Source organism: Narcine bancroftii, chromosome 9 (genome assembly GCF_036971445.1).
Source record: "Narcine bancroftii isolate sNarBan1 chromosome 9, sNarBan1.hap1, whole genome shotgun sequence".
Taxonomy (NCBI): Eukaryota; Metazoa; Chordata; class Chondrichthyes; order Torpediniformes; family Narcinidae; genus Narcine; species Narcine bancroftii.
The window spans coordinates 102744324-102766629 of NC_091477.1; the positions used below are offsets into that span (position 1 = coordinate 102744324).

The 22306-nt window shown below is 35.5% G+C and overlaps 1 protein-coding gene across 2 annotated transcripts in view; it reads left to right on the forward strand.

The window, feature by feature from the left end:
• The window catches only part of clcn2c (chloride channel 2c), a 366518-nt gene extending 344889 nt beyond the window's left edge, over nt 1-21629 (forward strand). For both annotated transcript variants that reach the window (XM_069897081.1, XM_069897082.1), the window contains 4 exons: nt 1511-1549; nt 7297-7401; nt 14138-14224; nt 16043-21629. In XM_069897081.1, coding sequence (XP_069753182.1) covers nt 1511-1549; nt 7297-7401; nt 14138-14224; nt 16043-16237 — 426 coding nt within the window. In that variant the 3' untranslated portion in view covers nt 16238-21629. The remainder of the gene's footprint in view (nt 1-1510; nt 1550-7296; nt 7402-14137; nt 14225-16042) is intronic.
• The last annotated feature ends 677 nt before the right edge of the window (nt 21630-22306 follow it).

A 22306-nucleotide genomic window follows, 5' to 3' on the forward strand; every position in this document is an offset into this window, starting at 1 on the left:
AGTTCTTTTAAGTTCATCTAGCTTTTCTTCTCTCATTATTCTTTTCACTCCCCTTGAAATTGTTTCCTTACCTGTCATAACTTTTTTTTTAGATGATATTTGGATCACAACAGTTACATTGTAGATGTGCCCATGGGATCAATAAAAACCAATAATCGTCGGTGCCCAGTGAAATATCAGCACAAGTTGCTGTGGATGTATACAGTGGGATTCCAACAAAGCAAGCTACTTTTGGGGACTATGTAGAGTAATTGGAATCTTTATATGAAAAAAAATGAGATGAAGTCAATATTTTGCACCCTTGATTAAAAATATTGAAGTCGTGAACTTCATGATGGCAAAAGGTGATTTGATATTCTGAATTGAAAGCATTTAGTAATTTTGAACAAAACTCTTGCATTTAGTGCCTTGCAACAGTTCATTTTTTTTGTTACCTGATGATGAGATGAGAATCTCAACTTTCCCCTGACCTCAGTTTATGTAATTTGGACCTGGTCCAATGATACTTCTATGTGTTTGTACCGAAAGTCTTGTAGATTGAGCCACTTATGAACAAACAAATTAATTGATGTGAATAAATACATGCATAGTTAATTATTATCCCTTATGCTGGCATATCTTTCATTAAAGACAAAGTGACACAGTTCTCCGAGACTTTCTAATGACAGTAGACATCCATTCATCAGACAATGGGTAGAAGCTAAAAGTTATTTATCGGTTGCTCTCAGCAACTCTATAACATACTTTTTACCAAATCTTGATAGAAGACTACTCTGTAATTTGAAAGAGAATAGTTGTCAACCTACTCCAGTGACTAGGAATCGGATCTCTGGGAAGGTGAGTAAGTTTAGGGCCTAGGGTTAAGCAATGTAAGGGGTGAATTTGTATGTTAAACTGTATCCACTTGAAGCTATTTAATCCACAAGATAAGAAACTGCATCCTGGAATCTGTTCAGATTCCCTCCAACTGATGAGGAAGAAGAACATGTGTGCATCATGAGGACCTGTTTCTGTGTAATCATGTGCCTTGACAAACACAGGTGGGATGTACAGATAGGTCTTGCTCATGCTCAGCAGAAGATGCATCTGAAATATTGTGGACTGAACTCTCAGATAGTTCTGGATTTTGCTCTCAGTTGATCCTCGCCTTTCTTTAACGCATCAATTGTGCTCTTTTATGTAGACATGCAGAGCTCCTGGGACAACCTTGCAGAAATTATTCTGGTTGTTCTTGCCAATGTTTATCCTCAATCAACATTATAAAAAGAAAATGACTTCTAGATATGAGTTGCAAAGTTTTAGTGAACCAGGATAATTTTTATTGATTTGGGAGGCGCTGTCATCATGGCGTAGAATGGATGAATTCATGGACAATTTGTCCTGTGTTACCTTCTAACTTGTGACAAGACAGTTTTAAATTTAAAGTGTTCCAGATTGAATACTTGGGCATATTTTATTTTACATGTACAAATTATTAAATATTGATTGGTATTTGTTTTTATTGAATCAGGATGAATTTGAAATTGAAGATGATATGACACTGTCAGAGGTAAACCGGCATTCTTTTGAATTTTAAATATGGTTACATTTTTCTTGTTTTTGTTTGGTAAATAAAATAAATTTAAATATCTGTCAAATATCTTTGTTCTGCTGTGTTTACATCATGATATGACATTCTCGATCCATATTAGAGGTATTTCAAAACAATTGCATGTGAGTTGTGTTAGTATAAATGCAAGCTTAATTTGTTTACACTGATATCAATACTTGAGGTGAAGCATAAATTCCTAGTAGGAATCAAAGAATTCTCAACCACTGCTTAAGTGGAAAAAGAACAAGATTACAAACATAAAGACAGACAATGTCAAACATATTCTTCACTTATTTTAGTAGGAGCAAAATCTGAACATTAACAGGACAGAGAAAACGTTACCTTTCTCATCAAGCAATCGGGGCTAGGATTACTGTCTACATTATTAGATTGATACCTGGTAAAGACCAAGTAAACAGATGGAGTTCACTACAGGGATCAATAAAAGGAATTACTTGGTTTTTCATGCATGAACAGTGACATTACATTTTTAACACGATTATTGTTCCGAATGTGATATAACCATTTAAAAAGTGCAGTCATTTTCATTCACACTGAAGTTTACAAATGTAACCACTAAAAGTTGATAGAAAACTTGGAATGATCACCTTGGCTCTTCAGATGATTATCCATGACTTTGATGTCTTAAGGAAGACTAAGTTAGAGCATAAAGATCCAAACAAATTGCAAGAAAAATACTTACAAGCAATTGGAGACTAGTCAAAGTGTAATATCTACATATTTAATAAATTTGTCTGTGTTGACATACCCACATAGGGCTGGACCATTCAGAAATAAGATAATTTCCTAATTACTGCCAATCAGGGTTCAAAGTTTGATTTGACGTGGTTCCAATTCCTTTAGAACTTAACTAAAATTCTTTCCTTTTTCTTTTTGAGCACTTTATCTCTCTCTTTCCCACTTTTCACCTTTCCTTACACACAATACTTTTGCAATTCTACAAAAGAACAAAAATGACCTTCTAAAAAACAGTCAGATAAATTATGTATTCCTTTCTCTCCTCCCATTGTTTCAAAATAGTATTAGATACCGTGAAAGGAACAAGTTGATTATTATATAATGGCAATCTTCCCGACCACTTATTTTTCAATCCCATTTTATGTAATTTACTTGTCCATAAATTCATTAAATGTTTCAATATTGGTACATCATAAGTTCGTAACAAATTTTTATTCCATCGAAATAAAAATTCATTCGAAAATTTTTCAGAAATAACTGCCAATTCTATCTGTGCCCAACTAGGCTTATCTTGTGTGGCCAGTAATGCGCTAAGAAATCTAAATTGAGCTGCTTCATAATAAAATTGAAAGTTAGGTAGCCGTAACTCTCCAAATTGAAAATCCTACATCAATTTTTTCAACGCCACCCTAGGAAATTTTCCTTTCCACAAATAATCCCTAATTACTTTATATAAATCCTTAAAAAATCTTTTTTGTAAACAACAAGGAATTGATTGAAATAAATATTGTATACGAGGATAAATATTCATTTTTATAGTATTAATTCTTCCTAATAAACCCAAAGGTAAATCTTTCCATTTAACTAAATCTGCCTTGATCTTCTTCATTAAAGGAAGATAATTAAGTGAATATAAATTTTTGTAGTCGGTATTAACATTAATTCCCAAATATTTAATTTGTTTCGTCCACTTCAAATTTGTAATATTTCTAAACATTGAATAATCATCTTTACTAATTGATAAAATTTCACTTTTAGTCCAATTAACCTTATAACCAGATAATTGACCATAAATCTCTAAAGAATCTTGAAGTGCTGGCAGAGAAACATCAGGATCCACCAAATACAGCAAAATGTCATCCGCAAATAAATTTATTTTATAATCTTCATTCAAGACTCTCATACCTTTGATACTATCATTCTGACTTATTAATTGTGCTAGAGGTTCAATAACTAAAGCAAACAAGACGGGTGATAATGGACATCCTTGTCTAGTAGATCTTGTTAAATTAAAGGATTCTGAAAGCAAACCATTAGTAACAACTCTAGCTTTCGGACCCCTTACACACAATACTTGACAATATTGTAATTTCCAGTCTTTATTTTCAGGTTAAGAATCTGTATGACTTAGTGAGGATTCTTCAATCTGATGACGAGCTGTTTCTTGCCCTGTCCACAGATGTCCCAAATCCCCTGTCGTGGGCTCTAAGCTGGATCTGGCATGTCACAACAATAAACATATGCTTAGCTCTAGATTGTTGGTGATCATTCAATTTATTTTGTAACTGACTTTTAAAAAAAATTCAAATTGCCGACAGCCTTTTTATAAAATTTTTAAGATCATCTGCGCTGATGCCCTTAGAGGCAAATCCCTGGACTCTGAAGTCTTTAAAGACTATTATTAAGGTGAATTAAAGCATTTTCCCTGAAGCTACTTCAACTGCATTAAGCTAATTAATTTCACCTCCTCTCAACTTCCTCTGAAAAATTTTAAATAAGTTGCTTCTATCTTGCTTGTCAAGAAGATAGCACAGAAATGGGGGAAGTAATGTGGTACTAACTCCATTTCATTTACAAGTCCCTGCTTTCAAGGATCTCTGAATGACCAGATCGTGTGCAATCTGGAACACAATAGGAGCAGGAGTAGAACATCAGACCTTTCAAGCCTCCCTCACCATTCAGGATGATCTTTGCTATTCCTCGACTCCTCTTTCTGTCCCCAAACCCTTAATTCCTCAATATTTTACTTTATTTTTAACTCAGTTTTCAATATGCCTCATGATCTGGCCTCCATCATCTTCGGGACAGAGAATTCCAGGAATTCGCCAGAAATTTCGATGCACCTTAGTTTTAAGGGACCGGCACCTTATTTTGTCCAAAACTGTGTGCAGCATTCCAGTGGAACTTTTTTGTTATTTTCTCTTTTTGAGTAGATAAATTCACACTTAGAATTCAAAACCTACTGTGGATTATATTCAGTCTGATATTTAAATCAGATTTATACACAATTTTGGAACCAGCATTTGGAAAAGTGTTAAACGCTGTAGTAAAATGTGAAAGCTTTGACAAGAATCTTGTTCAATTTAAAAGACAAAACTTTTAATTCTGACAAATTTAAAATTGCTGAGGCTTCTTTGATTCACATGTTTTGGATTTTCCCTAGTTTAGAAGAAATTTTAGTAAGATTTTTTCCAAAGATTATCAGTGATTATTATTGATTTGATTGGTCTTTAATTGCTCTTTTTGGATCATTTCAAGATAAATACGTTTACTGACTTCAACACAAAATCAAATTTTATCTTTTATTTCATTGATAGCCAGATGCACACACACACATCCACCCCCATTCAGAGTCACAGCCTGCTTCCATCTATTTTCATAATATCAAAGAACTTAAAAATCTTACACATCATTCCCACCTCCAGGTCATTGATGGGAATAGTAAACAATTTCTTGCCAAGAACGAATCACTGAGATACTCCACAGGTAATATCCCTCTAGTCTGAGAACCTATTCTCTGTTTTCTTTTTGACAACCAGTTTTCAATCCATGCTAGAATGTTTCCTATACCTTAGGATCAAAATGTATGCATAGCCTCTTGCATCAAACCTTGTCAAACACCTTTTGAAAATCTAATGCAGTAAAACCCCTGGTATCCAGCACCTTTTGGCGATTGGTAGATGATGGATAAGTGTATTTTCCGGTTGCTTGAAATTTACTCTTACAATGTCTAACTAATACACCCATATTAAGAATAAAAAGCTTTAAAGTCATAAATACTATACTTACTTACACTGAACAAACTTCGCTTGCATGAATATATAAACTTTAATGAATTTTATTTTATTTTCAGTCACATTCTTTGAAAACATTTAACTGTTGCTGCATCTGCAGGTTCCTCCCCCTCCACAGAGCCACCCAAAAGATGAACAATAACATTATAGGTAATTAACCCCCACCCTACCGCCCCCCCCAAGTTTATGGATAAAGTCTCTGATCGAGGCGATTTACTAAGTAGCAATAAGGAGACACTTTAAGAGAGTCAATGCCGCATTAACCAGCTCTTCATCCTGGGCGACACCATTACTGTTTCACACAACTTGAGCAAAGCAGGACCAAGGCTCTCAACTGACTGAATATTTGCTTCCATCTTCAACAAAGATTTAAGTGTTCCTTCAGAGACCATTTATCCATTACTGAGCAATACTTTAGAAAAGCAATTCAACTTCATCCCAAATCTCTACTTTTTTTTCTACAATCCATTGCCTTCTGTGTGCTTCTTTACAATTTTAAACCTGAGTATTTTACCTATCATTTTATTCTTATTTATTTTATTATTTTTTTATTTATTTCTCTTGTTTTTGCCGGTTGTTTGAATTCTGGATAACAGAGGTTTTACTGTATATCCTTCACATTCTCCTTTGTCAACTTTCCCTGTCAAATCTTCAAAGAATTTGAGAAAGTTAAGCAGCAAGGGAAGTCTTTACGTGCAATTCACTGATTGCACCTGGAATATGACAAATATACTCTTAGAAATAAATAGAAAATTTTGAAAAAGCTCTAAGTAAGGCAGCAAATTAAGAGAGAGAAACAGAGGTTTCATTGACCAAATGCTGCCTTATTTGTTGAATATTCCCAACATTTTATGTTTTTAATCTGGAATTTCAGTATCTGCAGTGTCTAGTTTTTGAAGTGCAAGCTCATTCAGCTGGGAATCAATAGAGGCACTGAAGGACGATAATATGGTCAAACATGTTAAAGGTCACAGATATTTAAATCACCGTTGGGGAAAAAAATTCTCCCAGTTTATTAGCTGTCATACAATGTTGCTATCTAATGTTTTCTTTGTGTGAACACTTTCAGTGCAGATAATGGAATAAAGGTAATTCATAGGAACTGTGGGTGAGGGTGAGGATATGATGCATAGTCAGATTTAGTAGGAGCAGAGTATTGTGAATTTCATCATTAATTTTCTGGGATTATCTGTTAATTTGAATGAATTAAATATATTTTGTTAAATAATAGAAATTACATTATGGTGATATGATTTTTAAATCTTTCAAACAACATTTTGTGCTGTATTCTATTATAGAAGACAGCTCCTCATATTATCTAATCATTTGTACATTGGCCATAATTTCCTTCACAATTGCTGAACAGTTTAGTAATATTGGAATGGTTGGTCTTAATTAGAAATTAAGGAAGTAATTAGGATTGGCAATCTGTTTTTCAAGATGACAAATGTCAGGAAGAACATCGAGGCTTCAGTGAATTTAAACATGTTTTTTTAATTTAAATTTAAACATGCAGCATGGTAACAGGCCATTTTGGCCCACAAATCCATCCGCCCAATTTACACCCAATTAACCTACATCCCCATTACGTTTTGAATTGTAGGAGGAAACTGGAGCCCCCGGGGAAACCCTACGGGGAGAACATACCAAACTCGTAACGGACAGCGCGGGATTCCATTCCCAGACCTGATCACTGGCTCTGTAAAGACTAACCATTACGCCAACCGTACTGACGTTTTGAAACTGAACTTGTCACCATAAGGAACTAGAATGGCTGAAATGCGCTAACAATCTAAACATGGTAGTGTCCTGTAATGACAGGGAATATATTTTGATTGGATAAATTTCTATGTCATTTCTATGCACTAGATTTAGTTGTGAACTATTGAAACACTATATCTGTAAATTGATGATTAAAAATATTTCCTCCAGATTGTGGAATGGGAAGATAAACAGTTTGATGAACAAGTGGACTTCAATAACTGTAAAATCGACCCAGCACCCTTCCAACTTGTAGAATGGACATCTTTACACAAGGCAAGTTCCATTAGATGCCTTTTATTTGCAACAGATTATATTGTTCATAATTAATTTGTAGTGTGGATTTTTTAATGCTACTCAGTACAGTTTAATTAGAGGCCATTAGAATTTTAATAATATGTTTGAAAATTAACCATGGTATTTAAACATGTTCAATTAAGTATTTCATTGAAGTGAGATTAGTCCTATTTTGTATGAATATATATTTAATAGAACTGCACCTTGGTTCTTGAAACATTACACCTGTATTTGCCTTTTACTTTGCTGCACGTGTACAAGGTTTCAGTAGTTTATGTAATAGTTATGTACATAACTAAAAAGTATAGTTACGTGTTTTTTAATCTACAAGCATCTCAGAAAGGGTTAATATCTTTAGTATATCATGCTTTGCTGAAATCAAGGCAAGCTTCATTGGATAAAATTAAAAAGGCATGGGAGTAGGTTCTCCGTATTTCAATTTTTGAAGATTCTTGGAACTAAATTAGTTAGCACATCATCTCTATGTGCCCATCACTCAATACTAAAATTTAAAGTTGTGCATAGAGGTTATATGTCAAAAGTTAAATTAGCTCATATTTATTCTAATATTAACTCTTATTGTGACAGAGGCAAGAATGAGAATGGTTCACTAATTCATATGTTCTGGTCTTGTTCGACCCTTGTCAAATACTGGGAAGAAGTCTTCTGTACTTTATCAATAATTATTAATGTAGACCTAACACCAGACCCTAGTTTGGGATGGTTGATCAGAAAGTAGTGAAATTGTTGGCATCTTAACATTATAGATTAACCTTTGCCTCTCTTATTGCAAGACGTGTTATTTTGATCAGATGGAAAGATGCTGCCCTGCTCACTCATAATCAATGGTTACATGGCTTGATGTCATATTTAACTTTGGAGAAAATTAGATATTCAACAAGTTTATGTACTAGGAAACCCATCCCTTTGAGAATAAACATTTCTCCCATCACTCATAGTTTTTTTAAAAAAGCACTGATCTGATTTTTAAGACTTTTTGTCAACTATATATTTTTCTACATTATTTCCCAGCAGATTTATATTTATCTTTTTCTCCTTGAAGTCCCTTCACACACCTAATTTGCAAGTTCACCCAGTATTGTACCATCAATAAGCTGTTTGGTCCCTTCTACTAAATTGTTGTTATCGTTTGTGATTACCAGAGGCCTGAGCACTGGTCTCTGCCTCGCCAAGAAAGGCATATTGATTCTCATTCTTTGCTTTCTGCATGTTACTGACACATCACCCCATTCCACAGTCAACGACCCAGCTGATCAACTACTTCTGAAAATCTAAAACTCACTTCATCCACTCTCCTTTTTATATATTTTAGGTCAAGTTCTCAAAGAACTTCAATATATTATTCAAACATAATTTCCCTTTTATAAATACATGCTGGCTCGGATTAATGTTATTATGCTTTCCTTTTTATTATCTTTCGTCCTGCATTTTTATTACTACTAATTTTAGGCTAACTAGGAATGCAATAGTTCCCTGTTTTCTCTTTCCCTCTGTTCTTAAAGAATGAGGCTACTATTTGCTACCTTTCAATACACTCGAACAGTTCCAGAATCTATAAACTTGATGGCAGTCACTTCTTTCATAACTCTGGGAATGTTGGTCATTAAGTACTTGGGATTCAGTGCTTTCAGTCTCAACAACTTCTCAAGTATATTTTTCTCACACTAATTTTCTTCAGTTCATCATTCTCTCATTGGACTCCTGGTGCATCAGTATTTCAGGTAGTTTTTATATCTTTTCCATGAAGATTGACACAGTATTTGTTTAAATTCAAGACACAAAAGACTGAAACAACTGCAATAAGGTGCACAAAAAATCTGCTGGGGAAACTCAGTGGATAAAGCAGCATGGGGGGGGGAGGAATTGTTAATGTTTCAAGTTGAGACACTTCATTCAGAGGGAAGGTAGAGGAGTAGAGGTGGTATGGGATATGGCCAATAGATGAGAATGGGCGAGGGAAGATGGGCAGATGGAGCTCAATGAGGGAGGGATGGAGGTGGGACACAGAGGCTAGTGGATGGTAGGTGGAAGCAGTGTGGTGATACAACCACTACACTGGCTGCATTCCTGTCAGCCTACTGCAGGGGGCAACCACTGTACCTGCAGGTAGGCAACCTGGAAGCTGGCCCCACCTGCCGGCTGTCAGTCACCGGCCTGTATAAAGACTTGAGCCGGCCCCTTCAGGGACAGTCAGACACATGGAGCCAGCAAGTTACTGAGACTGGTATGTACAAGTTTAAGCTAATTTAAAGCCTGTCTGTGGATTTTGCATCGGAATTATTCGCCCAGCAGCTCACAAGCAGACAAATAAAACCAGTTGGATGGAACCAGGTTAGGGTGAAGGGAAGGTGATGGTGGAGACTTCTGCTGAAGAGTGTTACACATGAACACAAAGGTGATGTGCTGGAATCTGATGAGGAGCAAACCTGATAATGGAAACATTTAGGGAGAGATGAAGGGCTGAGCAGAGAGGTATCCGTCCAGTGGATGAAGTGTGTAGGTAGTCTTTATTCCTTATTCTCTCCTGGCCTTGCCTTGTTGACATGATGTGCAGCCCCACTCAAGCTTTCCTGAAATATTTATTCATTTTTAACACTGACATACTGTATATACCTCTCAAATCCTGTGAATAGAAAGGATTCTGGTGTGGAGCTGCTACATAAAATCTTGATTGAGCTAATTGTATGTTTTAATTTGTATGTGGCATTTTCAGTGTGCAAGGGAAAATTAGAAATAATTCCATTTAAGAAATCCAGACATTAAAATCCAACACTTGAATAAATGATGTATTCCTGTATTTTTTTATAACCAGTGTTACAAGTGAAAATAATTGCCTTAATGTGGATAATTCATAATGTAGGCAGCTCTGAGGTTGCTGTCTCATTGTTTAAATCTCTGATTTGTGAACATGTCTGGCAGCAGTAGGCATGTTATTCATCGTGCAGTGCAATAACACTGCAAATAATACCATGCAAAGTTACTGTCATTAATATTTAAAAGAGGAAGATAATAAAATAGCACGTTGTATGTCTCCACAGAGGATGACAGGATGATGTAAATAAATGTTGACATGACATGATACACTGTTTCTTTACATACTTCCACAACAGCATTGTTTTCATCAATAGAAGATTCCCAAACAGCGTGCACCACCTGAACAATTGATTCAGTTAAAACCACATTGTGCACACAGACAAGTTAATTAAACAGTCAGTAATGTCTTCTGAGCAGAACATTAATGAGCATGTTTTATTCCATAAAATGCTGATCTCAAATGTAATAAATGAATGTGGCATAATATTTCACAGTAACTATTTGTCAAACCACTACGATTCTCTCCCAGTCTGAGGAACGCTAATTCATAGCTCTCGACATTTTATGGTCTATGAATAGTCTTTTATCAGTACACTTCTTATGGTATGTTTCTACCACACCATCTTATTTCATTTCTTTTTGTACGTGAAATATTTGGTGTGTATTGAAAATCAGAAACAATTCTAATAATCAAACAGAATTTTATTGTTTTGTTTTAAGTTGCAGGGCTGCCTCAAAGTTTCCCTTTCTCTCTGAAACCTAACTTTTCATGAGTTTAATTTGAATCATCCCTGCAGGGAGATAATTACGCAACACTGAGATTGGTTAGAAAAATTAAAGGTTTAAATTGCAAACTGCAGGACGATGATCGTGAGAGGTTGTTGAAAAGGAAATTTAACGATGCGCTCACTCGTCACAGAGTCGTGGAGTTACGCAGCACAGAAAATGGCCATTCAGCCCACCTTGTCCATGTCAATCTTTTTGACCCATTTACCCTAATCTTGTTAGGTATGCCTTACCCATTTTAATGTCTCATAAAGGAACTAATTGTATCTGACGCCATCATTTCCACTGGCAGCAAGTTCTAAATATCATCCACTTAATGTGTAAAAAGAAAAATCCCATTTAAAACTTCCTCCTTTCACTTTAAATCTATGCCATTTTGCTTTTTTTTATACCCCTGCCATAGGTAAAATGACTGGCTGTCTAACCTATCAATAACTATCATGATGTTTTAACACCCATTCTGGTGCAAGCAGCAGAGTTTTAGTTCACCGCAGACACATTGGGCCGTAGGGTCTGTTCCTGTGCAGTACTCATTTATGTTCTATGTTGTATACCCCTATTAGCTATTCTCAGCCTCATTCATCCAAGTAAAACAAATTAAAGTCTCCCAATAACTAAAGTGTTCCATGCTAGGAAACATCCTGTTGAATGTCCTCTGCACCCTTCCATTTAATTGATATCATTCCAATAGCTGGGCAATCAGAACTGCACACAATATTCCAGGTGTCGTCTCACCAACGCATTGCACAGCTGTATCATGAGGTCTCAGCTTCTGTACTCAATACCGCACCCAATGAAGGCAAGTATGCAAACCCTGCCTTCACCACCCTGTATCCCTTAGACACCACTTTCATGGACCTGTACTCCAGGTCGCTCTGTTCCACATTAATCTCCAGGGCTCTGCTATTTATTGTGTGCGTTCTACCATGGTTTGACTTATCAATGTGCAACAATTCACACAAGTTAGAGTTAAATTCCATTTGCCATTCCTTGGCCAACCTCCCCCACTGATTGAGATCTTGTCAATTTAGATATCTTTCCTAACTGTCCACAACACCATCAATTTTAATGTCATCTGCAAATTTACTAATCCTGTTAACTGCACTGGCATTCAAATTGTTAAATAGATAACAAACCACAGTGGACCCAGTACTGAACCCTGCAGCTCATCACTGGTTATCCATCTCCATTCAGAAAAGCAAACCTTCCCTTCTACCCCCTACCTCCTTCCACTAAGGCAGTTTGAATTCAGTTGGTCAGTGCACCTTGGATCTCATATAATTTGATCTTCCAAACTAGCCTGCCATTTGGGATCTTTGTCAAAACCTTGCGCAACATTCAGTACCCAGTCATCAATCCTCTCAACTCCCCTTTCAAAAAAAATCTCACAGGTTCGTGAGACACCATCTTCCATGTACAAAGCCATGCTAACTGTCTCTAATTAGTCCCTGCCTATCCAAATACTGGTAAATCTTGTGCTTCAGAATCCCCTCAAGCAACTTTTTCACCACTGACGTAAGGCTCCCTGTCCTGCAAATCTGTAGCTTGTCCTTCCTACCCTATTAAAATAATGGCGCAACTATAGCCACCTCTCGTCTTCCAATACTTCACCCAAGGCCATATATAATATAAATAACTCTGTAAGGGTCACCACAATTTCTTCCCCAGCTTCCTATATAGTGAAAGAATGCACTTGATCAAGGACAGTGAATTTGCCCACTTTAATGTGCTCCAATGCCACCAACATCTCCTTTCTGATACTTCGTATATGGTTCCAAGACCTTGCAACTCATTTGCTTGGATTCCAAGAGGCAAAACCATACTGTTGTTCTTCAACACACCTTTGAAAGAGTGGGAATGGCCAACAAGTAGCCCATTAACTGTATTGAATGGAAATGATTGAGAAAATTCAGAAGGACTTTCACCAGATGTTTCTAGTCCCAGAATTTAAAATGTTCATTTACATAATCTCAGTAACTTTAATTTGACCAAAGGTCAAAATTTTATATATAGTAAAACTTCTGTTATCCGGAATTCAAGCACTGACAGCCTCAAGCAACCAGCAAAATAAAACTGAGGAAACTAAATAGGTAAATTACGCAAGTCTAAAATTAGTGCTCCTCGTTGTTAGTTCGCCAATCACTCAACCATGCAATCTCAAGCAACCAGAAAATATATTTAATCTGGCATATACCATTCCCTATAGGTGCCGGATACTGCCTTTATTTTTGAGGTGCTAAATGTCCTGATGTTTTATTTTTGAGGGGCTAAATGTCCTAATGTTTTGTTTTTGAGGGGCTAAATATCCTGATGTTTTGTTCTTGAGGGGCTAAATGTCCTGATGTTTTGTTCTTGAGGGGCTAAATGTCCTGATGTTTTGTTCTTGAGGTGCTAAATGTCCTGATGTTTTATTTTTGAGGGGCTAAATGTCCTAATGTTTTGTTTTTGAGGGGCTAAATATCCTGATGTTTTGTTCTTGAGGGGCTAAATGTCCTGATGTTTTGTTCTTGAGGGGCTAAATGTCCTGATGTTTTGTTCTTGAGGGGCTAAATGTCCTGATGTTTTGTGTTTGAGGGGCTAAATGTCCTGATGTTTTGTTTTTGAGGGGCTAAATGTCCTGATGTTTTGTTTTTGAGGGGCTAAATGTCCTGATGTTTTGTTTTTGAGGGGATAAATGTCCCGATGTTTTGTTTTTGAGGGGCCAAATGTCCTGATGTTTTGTTTTTGAGGGGCTAAACGTCCTGATGTTTTGTTTTTGAGGGGCTAAACGTCCTGATGTTTTGTTTTTGAGGGGATAAACGTCCTGATGTTTTGTTTTTGAGGCGCTAAACGTCCTGATGTTGTATTTTCTTCAAAAGATATTCATATCTGTACCAAAATAATGGTGGTAAAATTATTTGAGCTGAACATAGATGATACCTTGAAAATTATTGGAGACAATTAATCTTTAACTATGAGGAAGGAGAAGCATCCAAGATTTATTTCAAGTTGTGTCAAATTTCTTTTGAAGCGTACTGCAGCAATTAAAAAAAGAATGAATTACAATGTTAAATTAGAGTCATGTATTGAATTTAAAATTTTCCTCTCCTTTCAGACTCACACCATGTTCTCCCTGTTGGGACTTAACCATGCTTATGTTACAAGTATTGGAAAGTTGATAGGAGTGGTAGCTCTTAAAGAGGTGAGATATTTTACCTTTTAGTGGCAACATAAAGTTGGGTGACTGCAGGTGAAACTCCAATTGGTGTGCCAGTCTAAACCCATATTACGGTTTGAAAATGTCAAATGTAGAGTTGTTATCATGATTAATAATCAATTAACAAACTCAGGAATCAGATCTTTTCAAGTGTAAAAAGACAATTTTTTTCCAATTAGGCATTCTGGCAAAAGGAAAATGGAGTCTTCCATCTTCACACCTAGCTCAGAGATTTATACTCCACAATCATCGACCTTCCTGTCACTCTCAAAAGAAACTAATTTATTTTAAATGTCATAAGTGATATTTGCTTTATATTAGGCCTAAATTTGCCTTTTAGTCTAGATAATAAGTCAGGGATTTGCCAGAGATACTTCTGTAAATTCTGTGGGTTCATTTGCTCCCACAGGTGCTCAATGCATTTCACTTTTGTGAGAAGTGATTGGACCCATCCGTTATCTCTTTGTACGATAATATGTTCCAGAGATGTAATAATAGAGTTCCATCATGACTACCACCTGAATCTTTGACAAGTGTTTTCAGTCTCTCTGATGGTCAGCCATGTCATCCCTACATGAGGCAACATTTGATTCTAATTAAAGACCTGTTTAAAGAAAAAAAACACTTTGTGTTCAACTCTTCCAAGGGAAGTACTTTAGAGCTCCAGAGGATGCAGATGAGGTGGAATAGGGTTCTTCCAAGGCCAGGAATTCCCTTAATTTCCACTCTCAGATATAGCATATATCAAAAATAAATTTTACCAGAAAAATTTGTACAGGGCTCATAAATGGTGAAGTAGACCCTGTGATGGAAATTAAAACCTATGAAGTGGATCCCAGAACGCAAGGTCCGTTTTCATTAGGAGCAAAACCCCTGAAAGACAATCCATCTGGAAGAATGTTTCACATTTTCAGAGACAGTTATGTAAACCATCTTGGACAGCAATGTCATCCATGCCCAATGGATAATTAAGATGACGCAAGTTATCTGTTTGCCCTGTCCTGATTAATGCCCTTCAATGGGGTGGGTGTTGTAGAGCAAGCATGGTGTGCTTGTCTTTGCACACGTGTGCATGTATGTACGAGAGGGGGGACTGCAGTCCATAAGATTTGAACCCAAACTAATCATAATAACTTCTTGCAAAATTCTAAGATGAAATGGGTCAATGGTGATGAGAGCCAAATGTATGTCCAATGTCAGGAATTGTGGAGTCTAAATTTGTTTTCAGCAAATGCAAAATGCATGAGTGACTCCAAGTAGGACTCTAATGCTAAAGTCAAAAAATGGCATTTTTAAAGGAAAGTACAATGCACTGCTGCTATTCAGAAGTACAGTAAATGCTGCAGTCAATTTCTACATCAATATCTTTACCCCAAGGGAGATCAGCACTTTTATACCAGAACTTAACCGTTACAGTGTAACCTAATTTCCAGGTTGTCACTTAAAATTTTTCATTAATTCAAAATGTTGCTGCATAATATTAATACATCATGAATATGATGGATGTTAAACTAAATTAGACTGAGTTTTTACAAGTTTCTTTGTAACTTATTGAAATTGCATTTCGTTTATACGACTATGAATTTAATTAAATCTGACTCTAGAGAAAGGGGAAGAAGTGAAAAGGTAAGCCTGGATTGGTGCAACCACTATGTTTTCTCTTGGTATTGGGCATCAAGCACCTGACTGAAGGATTTTTTTCTGTATATTTCATGATGTTAATTAGACATTTGAGGTCTGTCAAGCAAATGATTGTTCCGTGAAAGAAATGTTCATTTCTCTCCTTGTTTCAATTAATTTTAGCTGAGAAAAGCCATCGAGGGTTCAGTCACATCCAAAGGTGTGAAAATGAGGCCACCTTTGGCTAGTTTCAGGGAGAATGCCAACAGTAGCAGTGAATCGGATACCACAGAGATCCACAAGCTATGGGACAGAAGGGAAAGCCTTACTATTCCACGCGAGTCCAGTCCATCAGACACAGATGACAAATCACACTGAACAAGTCTGGCAGAGAACAAATTGCCTGAGTACAACTGCACTATTCACACTTGATGCACTTGATTTGGATGTGGGAATGAAATCTTTCATCTGTTGCCAGAGAGTTGGAATTTGTATGATGACCTTCTAAACAATAGAGTAATTTAAAGTTGGTAAACTTTAAAAGCACTGACTGTACATGTTGTTAGGAAGCATCTAGAGGCTTGCTGGTCTTCATAAACCAGCAAACATCTTTTTTCAAACTCTATAAAGCTTAATTTTTTTTTAATTGATGTCAATATCAATTTAATCAATATCAATAATGAATGCAGACATTTTGGAAACTGAATAGTTGACAAGATAATTTTATTTCCACTGTGGAATTTTTACCTAGAAACTTAATTGAAATTGAAAATAGACTCCCCTGGAAAACTGAGATGGAATATGAAGAGGCTAATTCCATTTACTGCATTGCACCACCCAGGCATTCTTGTAAGATACGAGCAAGAGTAGGCCATCTGGCCTGTCAAGCCTGCTCCGCCATTCAAATAGAGTGGTCTTATTGAGTCCACTGTATTAACATACACCAATCAATTCCAAAATTTTATTCTAAGGCAGGCATATAATTTACAAGAAATGTATCCTTACTACAGCTAAGATCCATCTTCCCAGTAATGTGATGGTTACATTTTTCAGGGGGTTTGTGTGCATGGTTTTGTTTGCCAATCAAACATTAAATTCTATGACTGATACTCATTCCAGGTGCTATTTGGGTGACAAGCAGAGGGTTGGCAAAGCTGCTTCCAATCCCAAAACATTTCAACTGTATGTTCTGCTTTGAATGATCAAGAGTGCATTTCAAGGAAGCAGTCATAATATGATGTGCATCCAGGAGGGAATTGTTGCTGTGGGATCAGGATTCAGGTGGGGCCATCAACTTATGTTAAACTCTCACTAAGATGAGTTTTATTTAAAATCTGGGGTCTCAAAATAATGGAAGTGATTGGCAAATCTGTGTCGTATTTTTATTCTTGGTGCCTGCAAGACCAGTGTACCTCTGGAAGGTATTAACAGATTCACTTTGCCTTCGTGGTGTGTCAATTCTGCTTCTAATACAGAGGTAATTGCACATGGTTTTACAAAAGTCTACATATTAGTACCTTTTATAGAAAATAATTGAGCTTGAATTTCAATAATAATTGAAATCCACACTCATTCCTTGATGGCTATTTTAAAAGTCTACTGTCAAAAGTCATTTTTACTTGTTTTCATCAGCTTAGTTGAAATTGTTTTATCCAATTCAGTTGATATTCTCTCAATAAAACCTATGAAAAACAGTGCTTTCTTAACTACTAAATTAGAACAAACTTGTCAGGGGCTTATTCTTGACAAGTGAGATCCCACTTTAGATCAAGGATTTTAAAGTCAAATGTAACTTCAATTTCATTCATGTGCCTTTCTCTTTACATTGGCTTTCTGCCAATGTTTTCGACTCCTGTTCAGAAGAGCAGACCAAACCAGACCATAAACAGATCTTGTTTCATGGAAGTAGAAGCCTGCATCCTTTTCGCTGACTGTGATTAGAATAACACTGCTTTGGAATGTTTGGTGCCCCTCAAGTATTACATACCTAAGACAGGTTCCTCAATAGATGCTAACACATCATCAGTCCATGTTTTCAAATCAAGTCAAACAATATTCAGTCAGTTATGATTCACAATATTGGGTGTCATGTTACAATAAGCACCAGAGATATTTGTCATTTTTACATTTTTTTAATTGCAAAATATCAAAAAAGTCTTCCAGTGTTCATTGGACACTGAGAAAACAATGCGAAATTAGATCATTAATAACACCATCAGAATTAGGCCATTCAGCCAATCAAGTCTATTCCATCATTCAAACAAAAGGAATTGGAGGTAGCGAGCATCAGCCATAATGCACAAATCATCTTATGTTACATCTTCCTTCTTTTCCAAATAAAAGGGATACCTTGAAACTTGTTCAAACATCAACCATCAAGGTTCTTATAACAAAATATTAGCTGTGAGCATAGTATTGGAATGAGGGTGTTAAAAATGGAGGGGTCCTCTTACTGTTGATAGCATTTATCCGATTGGTGTTGAAAGAACTATTAAATTTAATTGTCCCTTTGAAAGAGACTCCTGATATATTCTGCAAGTTGATACACAACGTAAGTGGCAGTGCTTTACCTCTGCAGCAATTTTTCATTTATTACCATCAAGAATTCCTTTGGGAACCAATGTCTGTGTGCAAGGACTGAGTATTGGTGTAGGTTTACAGTGTTAGAATGAAATTGCAGATTGCATTTGTGACTTAAACAAGTTCTTCCTTCTTGAATTTGAACCACACATTGACATCTCAGAACAATTATCTTAACCATATAACCGTTTACAGCACGGAAACAGACTATGTCGGCCCTTCAAGTCCGTACCGGTGGAGAATTAATTTTGAGATTCAGTAGAGATCGGTTGTGTTTCTATCTCTCACCTTGATTAGAGCAATATTTTTACCCTTATTCGCAACTGCTAAATTAGATCCATTAAATTCATCTATTCTTCCAATGAACTAAAAGCATATTCTTAAAATTTTTAATCCATGTTCATTCTTCCACATTTTTATGGCTGTTTCTCAGTTATGCAATTCACATGTGAGAGATGGCTAGTGATGATTAAAATAAAATGCACTTTGTACGTTTTATCAAGCAAGCAAAGCGATCCAAAGCAACACCTTGCAGCTTGTGCTGTGACTCTATTCTGCTTTGTTCTGTGTCTGTTCTCTTTACGTCCTATGTCTCTTAATAATTTATTCTTTCTTTCAGTCAGAACAGACCCCCAAGCACTTCATGGGCAATTTCTCCTGTTTTTCCATTTCATTACTGCTCATTCTTACTGCTGTCTTGTTTTTTTTATTATTATAATTTTTTTTATTTTTCACACTGTGAACCATATCAACCAAAAGACATACAAACATTTCCCTCTTAAATATACATAGTGGCATTTTCTTCCCTTTTCTGCTGTCTGTTTGAAGACCATCATAACTCTGTTCACATTCTCCATCTTGAAGATGTTCTTTGTTCAAATGTCTGAGAACAATTCTTGCCACAGAAATTATGTGCCAAAGATAAATCTGATATGATATAGGCATGATGACAGGGAAGCTATTGAAATTATCCAGTTTAAGGCTATCTGAGGCAATAAATCTTTTCAAAATCTAATTATATTGGTGAATACTAGTTACTAGCTTAAATAAAATAAATAAAAATCAGTTCTGTATCAACAGTGTGTCAGATTACATGTGATACAAAATGGAAATTTATGTTGTGGAAAGAAAATTATAAATTAAACTGCCCAAATTAAAGACAGGGAACATCATAAATAGACTGAGATCTGTGAATGAAAAGTAATGATTTGTTTTGTTTCTAAACAGATTGTAATTGTTTTCCCTGACTTTGGTTTTAAAGTCCCTATCTTTTTTCTCTTCATCGTTACTTAGAAATCACTTGCATTAAAACACAAGTAATAAAAGCTGGAGTAGGCCATTCAACTCTTGAGCCTTATAGGTAAGTAATAGTTGAACAAACTTCACCAGCTTTCAACTAGAGTTGTACCTTCAATGTTTATTCCAACGGTTCAGAAAGTCATTACCCTTTTTTTTATTTTCTATTGAAATTCCTGTCTTGCACATCCTTTCCTTACCGATAGCTCATGAGCGGAATCCTCGTACGCTTGGTTTAATCATGATCTCACTGGAATAAGGAATTTTATTTTGGATATTTGCCACAACCCTTTGACCACTGAATATGGATGGGGTTCTCAGATTAGATTAATTTTTAATTAACTTTCCATTGAAGAAAATTAATTTGAGGGCCTGGAATTTTCCTGGTTTCGTTCATTTTGCTTCCAACTTGCACATTTTTTTAAAAATGTAAATAGCTCCATTTTATCTATTTTCTCATTTCACCTCAGCAACCACTTACTTCAACAAATGATGCGAGCCATTATACTATTCCTATAACATCACATGATCTGTAGGAAATTGGTTTACTTTTGGGTCATTTGGTGGGATTTACGATTATTGGTTTAAATTGAGCTTTCGCTGTGCACGCCAATCATCTCTTTAATTGTTGTTTCTCCAGTAAAAAATTGATCCTTTGAATGCTAAGAATTTAAATTTGGCAAAAAACACTTACCTCAAAAAGGCAAACATTTTCCTAGGAATCTTGTCTCTTTTCATCTGGTTTGACCAAGACTTCCTCAAATTTTAATGGATATGTATGGTTCCTATTAATTGCATGAGACATCATTAATATTTACATCTCAACTGAGTTGCTTTATGTTTGATAAAGAGTATGAACATATATTGTGGGACTAAACAAATCTGTTTTTACCACTGGTTTTGGCAAGCGCTTCTTGTAAACCTTTGATAAATTGGCTACTTATATTTTTCACCACGAGTTGTACCTCCAGCTATGGTTTGTTTCTCAATCGTGCTCTATGTTCCAATTCATTGTACAAGCTATTTTGTAATAATCATTTAGTTACTTCTCAAAAGTATTATTGATTGTATCAATAAAAAAAGGTTAAGCAATTATACAAGAAGAGCTCAAACTGAGCCTGGAAATCAGATTACCTTCGATAATCCATTATATTGGATGGTGGTTTTTTTGAGCAAGGTGTGTCTTTTTGGTCAAACAATCCTGAAATAAAGTTTTTGTGTAACCTTTAATTTTCTCCAAAAGACAATACTGGTTCCACAAAGTCATTGTTTTTGTTGATTTAATTTGCTTTTTCAACTCTTGAAAAACAGAGATCTTCCATAATGAGATGAAATGTCACAGAAATGTAGCAGTATTTTCTGCAGCTGGCTTTAGGGACTCTTCCTGGAATTACATAGTTCATGAATTAATTTAAATTTAGAACAATGAATGTTATTTATCATTGTTAATTTACAAAATATTGTCAGTAATATTCTGAAGATTCCACAGAAGATATAAAATTTGTAGCTTTGTAAACACTGACATTGAACATATTATTGTAGCTTGAACTATTGAACATTAGGAATATGCACAAATCTTATGCAATATCTATACAGTTATTGAGTTCAAGAAAGTAGCTTTGCAAACTATAATAACATTTTTACATTTCTTTGACATTTATGACAAATACTGTGAAGAATTTTTCAATCAGTAAGGTTTGTGTAAGAATGAAAAATCAAATAGTGCATTTTATTGGACCAGTCCCAAATGTATGGTCGCTGTAAAGTACATGCTGTTTTATTTGTTGCGATTCTTTCAAACAATGGAGCAAAATTGAGATTGTGAAGTGATGTATCAATTTAGAAGTGATATTAATGAAATCTTGAGAAAACAAAATAACAATCTGACTTCAAATATTGCTGCAATAATTGGTCTAATTGGATTGCATTTTAATACGCGAGTTATTCTTGCTAAATTTCATTTGAACATGTATCTTTCATATAATATGATTAAGTGCTCTAAAATGGAAGCTGGTCATTGAGATTCTTGTGCCATTTTACACCATACTAAAACTACATGGGTACTCTGTGTTGCCTTTAGCCTCAGAATCACCACTTGTGCAATAATTTTTTTGAAAAATATATTTTGCCATTCAGTTCCATTTATGGAATTAATCCAATTAACGTCATTTGTATATCAAAAGATTGGGTGTGTTTAAACTGCCCATTGCAATTGATCAGACTTTAGCCTTAATTCTTTTGTGCTTCATTGATTATTTGTTTCTGATCTGTGTTAAATCTTCTGTAAAGTAATTTCTGTATATTAGAATGAGCTCAGAGTTTAACAAATTTCAGTGTTATTTAAAAAACATAATTTGTTTATCTTGAAACTACAAAGAATAATAAATTTTTAACCAGTATGTATGGCTTTTGTAGGCTTGCTTGAGAAAATTTATTTTTGTCCGTAATAGCCAATGAATGTTGTAGAAAGCCCATGTGTAAGGTTGGTTATTGTTGGTGAAGTACTTTGAATTCCTTAGTGCAATACAAATTAATTTTACATGTGTTAACCAATGAACTTTGAAGCAGTTG